This window comes from Embiotoca jacksoni, unplaced genomic scaffold, assembly GCF_022577435.1.
Source record: "Embiotoca jacksoni isolate LCO1_2020_lvr unplaced genomic scaffold, fEmbJac1.0.p SCAF_3, whole genome shotgun sequence".
Lineage (NCBI taxonomy): Eukaryota > Metazoa > Chordata > Actinopteri > Embiotocidae > Embiotoca > Embiotoca jacksoni.
Window position 1 is genome coordinate 8,061,275 of NW_027185381.1, and position 5,938 is coordinate 8,067,212.

The following is a 5,938-nucleotide window of genomic DNA, read 5'->3' on the forward strand; positions in this document are numbered from 1 at the left end:
AGAATATACGTGGGCATCACATGTAATGCCGTGACCTCAACAAGTTATCCCATAGTTTTCACAGCAATGTACATGTGCTCCACACCTTTGCCATGAAAGTTCTCCAAAACACATTTCCCATGATCTAAACAAGTGTAGCACATGTGCGCGTGATTTCAACATGTTTTCCCATTTTTGAGTTTCCCCTGTGCACAATCACATGTGGTCATGTGGTGAGACGTGTTCAGATGTGTTTTTGTACATTGGAAACTCATGTTGTTTGTGGAAGGCAATGAAGCATGCAGTATTGAATACTCAATGTTTCATTTTTTTCAGCTTTGTATTTAGTTTCTTTTCAAAATGAATTAGTAAGCTTATACAATTGGTAAAATAATTATTGTGGTGGCGGGGCGTAGTTTGGCTCAGCTGCAGGAGGGACTGATTGGGGGAGTGGTTCAGGGACCGGTACCTGGAAGGGGCTTGATTAGGCCCAGCTGAAATCAATCACTGATTGACTCTCTCTTCCCCATAAAAACCCAAGCAGCAGGACACCAGGGCTCACCCTGGAGGACACAGAGCAGCAGGCTGGCTGTGGATGCAGCGTGAGGCAGCGTGAGGCTCGAATGGCTCACAGGAGAACACAACAGATGTGAGATATTGGCTGTGTGGAATAAAACACATTAACAAACTATACTTTGGCTGGTCGTTGTGCGTTCGGGCCGGAAGAACCCTTGGTGACGGCAAGATGTCTGTCACAATTATCTAGATGTAAGCCAAATAAAGATGGACCTCACATCGAAGAGGCATCTATCAAGTACTTAGGAAAGAGAGACAGTGGTTTGGTCACAACAGACTCAGAGTGGTTAATAATGTTTGGATATTGAGGGTATATTATTACCCACAGTGACCAAAATGAACAATGTGTGAAGCCCGTGTAGATTTCCACATGAAATCCATATATTTACCTATAAAAAAACCCATGCGTGTGTGGAATCCACAGAAAAAAAACACATTTTTAATTTCAAACATGCAATACAAATGTATTGACACAAATGTCAGTAAAGAGGATCAAAATGCCCTGAAAATCAAATTAGCATGTTAACATGTGTCCTCCACGTGTAAGAAAAACATGGAAAACTCATGTATTTTTATCTGTGGGTGAAGCAAAGCACCAGAGCCCTCTTTTTCTCTCACCAATGTGCTCGGTGATGATCAAAATCAGAAAGTGGTTCTCTATGGAAATTTATATGTGATGAATTTCAAATAATGAGAAGTACAAAACTCCACATACTTTTGCTTTTATAACTAAAGGATTAAATGAAAAAAATCTGTTCTGAATGGGCTCTTTGTTCTCATGCGAGGTATCTGGTTCTGTTTTGAGTGTCATATTTGATATTTTTCAAATGTTTTTAATTTCTTCTGGGCTGGCTCTTTCATACATCTAACTTTGAACTACTTTCTTTGCCTCTTTGGTTTGGAAACAGCAAAGCATCAGCACATTTCGGATACAATTCCTGAGTACACCGTGAGTTTCTCTCTTTTTATCAACTAATAGCATTAGATTAGCATTACTATTGCCTGCTAAATAACTTCACTATACACTTGAACAGAAGACACATTAAGTGTTACAAAGTGGAGCAAACTTAAGACATATCATTTGTAATGATTTTTTTACAATGTAGATTAAGTAAGCTGTTTTCTTATGTTTATACTAATTGAAGAAAAGAAATCATTCATACACAAACTGAAAATCAGAACTTGATTTGATTTCAGTTCTGCCTTCAGAAGATGAGGCTGTGTCTCCTATTCTGCATCGTCCTCCTGATGGCTCCTACTTGTAGCAGCCAGATTGCAGGTCATTTTGATCCCAAAGGAGTAAGAGGTGAGACCGGTCCCAGTGGATTTCACGGTGAATGAAATTGGTTTCCAGGACTTGGCCACAACTTTTCTCACCATGAATATTCAGACCTGGTCCTTGGAATATTCATGGTGAGAAGAGAGCTATATTTAGGATGTGCCTGGTTCCATTGACATTCCTGGGGTGCAGTTAGGTTTCGGGTGTAGGTGGGTGTGCATGTTGTTCTCAGACAGATCCACTCCTTGCAACTCCCTGGCTCCACCCTCTCGTCCAAACACCTTTGGGTTTGAAAAATCAAGATGACCACAGGTGAAATGCCAGATTCTGTGCTTCAAACATCACAATCCAATGGGTGATGCCTCTTGGGTTTGCCACTTGTCAACAAATTGTCCAGGTGTGCTTGTGAAGGGTGCTGTACTGTAGTACTTCCTATACAAAGTCTTCACTTGATATAAAATCATTGTCACTAAAGGAAGAACCCTGTTTTAAAAAGTTACAGTTCTACCTTTCATGAAGCGCATCATGTAAGCTGATACTTAAAACATCTCGAAATGTACCATGTGGGTAACAACTGATTGAACACTGATTGAGCTCAATGTATTCTGCCCACTGTGTTACTAGTCATCTACTGTGAAATTCAGGCCTAAAAATAAGAAGGATTTAAATCTCTGACTACTTTTCAGCTCATAGAATTAAACCTCATGTAACATGACTTTTCATGTATTCTTCTGACTAAACTGTTCTATATTTGTCCTACGCAGGACATCAGGTCAATAAAGTTACATTTTATTGTTTTGTTTTTTAGCGATAAAATCATTTTCTTTTTCTAATTTCTTTCGGGTGGCTTTTTCTTTTTTTTCATGTTCACTTCCTTTACTCACTGTTGTTTGGATTGTTGTTGTCAGGATGTCCTGTTGGACCACCTGGACCACAGGGACTAACTGGATTTCCTGGACTACGTGGACCACCTGGACTACGTGGACCACCTGGACCACTTGTAATGTGTGGAAGAGGTGATTAGTTTTTGAATCACAATTATTTTGAAATAAATTGAATAATTGCAATAATTAGTTTTTCACAACTCAGCCTGCAGCTGTGGAACAAGATGCAAGTGAATAGATGTTATTGTAGAACTTTTTATTTTATGTTCACGTGTACTATAGTTGTTGAACACTTGATGATGTATATAAAGAGATTAAATCCTGGATATTGCATCCTCCACTGCAACAATTCCATCCTTGTAATGTTTAAATGTTTGTTTAGAAACATGTTGATTCAGTTCTGTTTTCTCATTTTCAGCCCATAAACCTGCAGTCAAAGAATATTAAGTTAAATATATTATATATTAGAGCTAATCTGATAAGATTTTCTCCTTTTGCCTACCTGTAGTTAACTGTTGTTAAAATCATTTTATTTATCACTGTCTGACTTTATTAGATATGTACATACACTTGAACTCATTTGTCTCCAAACATATGTGATATTGGGTAATTTAATGAGACCCAAAATTGCAGAACCTCATGCACTTCAAATATATCCATTATACACATTGGGAATAGCGCCATAATGATTAGTCAATCATACACACCATAAGTCGCTGTTGTAGAAGAACAAATCAGTTGACAGTTAAATCAGTATTTGCATAAAACATGTTAAATTACAACAGCAGTGATTCAACACTTCTCAAAAAAAGATGAAAAGTATTACTCTACCATTTATTGCAAGGTCGTTTGCACTGGTTTTGTTATCTTTCCATGTGTATATTATTTGTGAAAGATTGAAGGGATTGATCATCTATGAGTTACAATCGAGTTCAACTGTGAAAACTGAACTGACTTTGTTTATTCAGATCCCTTTGTTTCTATCGGCCGGGACGTGGACACCTTAAAGAAGAGCATTAATAAGTTAACCCAGGGTAAGTATCCAATTTAAGGTCTACAATGGAGCATTCCAGTAAAATGAATGCATGTTATTGGGGATTATGGTGTGTGTTAAGTTTGTGGCTTTACCTCAGTATTTTTTGAAGTGTTTTTCCCCTGCTCTGTGCACATCATGGTGCTGCGCTCCGTTCACATGCAATAGGAGCAGTCTCAGAACTATTTGATTGCCCCTCTTGTATGTTGGAAGGACTTTGAAGGAATTGTTATCTGTGCTCACATGCTGGGCCAATTAAGATGAATGACAGTAGACAATACTTTAAATATGGATTTTACTGCATAGAAACTACAAATTCCAAAAAACACGATGTTTCACTCTCATCTTCAACCCAGAAGATCTATACGATCACTAACGTTTCAAGTTCAACACCCAAAATGACATCATAATCTGCCCTCCTTTTGCTGAATCATAGCATTAAATAATTTCCAGAACAGGGTTTATACAGGGCAATTGGAAAGAGATTTGACCTTTGACCGTTTGGACATGAACTGTCATCACGTCTACATGCTATCCTGTTAAACATTTGTGCGAAATTGGTGTATGAATTCTTGAGTTATGAACACAAACGTGTTTTGTGAGGTCACAGTGACCTTTGACCATCAAACTTTGATCAGTTCCTCCTTGAGACAAAGTCAAAGACAAAGTTTTGCAAGGTTTGAAGAAATTCCATTCGTTCCTGAGATATTGTGTTCACAAGAGTGGGTTGGCAGAAGGTTAAAGTGACCTTGATCTTTAACCCCTAAAGGTAACCCCTGTATATATATATATATATATATATATATATATATGTATATACAGTGGTGTGAAAAAGTGTTTACCCCCTTCCTGAGTTCCAATTTATTTGCATGTCTGTCACACTTAAATGTTTCAGATCATCAAACAAATTTAAATATTAGTCAAAGATAACACAAGTAAACACAAAATGCAGTTTTTAAATGAAGGTTTTTATTATTAAGGGAGAAAAAAAAATCCAAACCCACCTGGCCCTGTGTGAAAAAGTGTTTTATATATATATTGTGAATCATGTATTTGTTGAAACTGTTTTCTACCTACAGCACTGTTAAGTGGGCACGGCCCCATGGCTCAACACAATGACAATGCTATTTTCAGAAGAAGAAATACGTGTCAGTACCAAGAATATACGGCTGTTCCGGCTTTTTGGAAAACAAATGTGTTCACTTGTCAACTGTAAGCTGTTTTCATTTTTCAGTTATAAACTTTGACTTTGTCCGGAGGGTTGGTCAGAAGTACTTTGTGTCCAACAAGGAGAGAGGCTCTTTCTCCCGGGCTGCCGAGTTCTGCTCCCAACGAGGCTTAGAGCTGGCTCTGCCCCAGAACGAGGACGAGAACAGTTCACTGACTGAAGTGTTCGGGGACGATCCCAAAACGGTCTGGATCAACTTCAACAATAAAAAGGCAGAGGGGGAGGTTGATATGGAAACCCGACCTCAGATCTTCACCAAATGGGGAGAAGGGCAGCCAGACCAATCTGTACAGGAGAGCGGCTGCACCACGCTGTCAGAAAATAGCATCTGGCAAGTGACAGGCGACTGCTTCCTGAATGCTTACATCATTTGTCAGTTATAAATGTCAAACAATGATATTGATGGGTCACAAAAGAAGCACATTTATTCTCTCTCTCTCTCTCTCTCTGCGTGTTTAAACATAGTCTGCTGCAGCCCGTTCTGTTCTGTTCTGTGACAGCATTGAGTTTCACTCTTGTGTCATGTTGAAAGTGATGCAGAAATGAAACCAGGTCCGACCCAGTCAGAGTACTGTCAATGACGTTGTGGTAAAACTGACCAGGGTGCTTATTCAGAAACAACACCAACAGGTAACATTTACATGACTAACACAAAGGCTCGTAACGTAAAGGATTAAAAATGGTGGTGTTAAATCTATGCCCATTGATTTGTGTATCACAAGGAAACTGCTTCATGGACGATGTGTAAAAACTTTTTATTTCAAAAAGTACCCATGAATAATATTATAATAATATAATATTGCAGTATTAGCATGGCAATGTTACTGTTGCTGTTGTTATTACAGATATATTCATGTTTGAAAAAGAATGTCTGCATAAAATTAAAGATAGGATATTATGTGTAAAAAAACAGATTGTGTATTTGGTAAGTAGCCCCAACAGCCCTGACAGAAGAAGCA

The 5,938-nt window shown here is 38.4% G+C and overlaps 1 protein-coding gene across 1 annotated transcript; it reads left to right on the forward strand.

Annotated features, from left to right (window-relative positions):
• Positions 1-1,767: 1,767 nt before the first annotated feature.
• LOC138205937 (pulmonary surfactant-associated protein D-like) lies at positions 1,768-5,362 on the forward strand. Its single transcript, XM_069162315.1, has 4 exons — positions 1,768-1,861; positions 2,743-2,850; positions 3,687-3,752; positions 4,986-5,362. The coding sequence occupies exons 1-4, from the start codon at positions 1,768-1,770 to the stop codon at positions 5,360-5,362; spliced, it is 645 nt and encodes a 214-aa protein (XP_069018416.1).
• The last annotated feature ends 576 nt before the right edge of the window (positions 5,363-5,938 follow it).

Excerpts from the sequence above, each read along its gene's own strand:
- LOC138205937 (XM_069162315.1), top strand. The coding sequence starts at position 1,768 with ATGAGGCTGTGTCTCCTATTCTGCATCGTCCTCCTGATGGCTCCTACT. Across the intron at positions 1,862-2,742 it reads TGATCCCAAAGGAGTAAGAG|GATGTCCTGTTGGACCACCT; the intron begins GTGAGACCGGTC and ends TGTTGTTGTCAG. Across the intron at positions 3,753-4,985 it reads CATTAATAAGTTAACCCAGG|TTATAAACTTTGACTTTGTC; the intron begins GTAAGTATCCAA and ends TTCATTTTTCAG.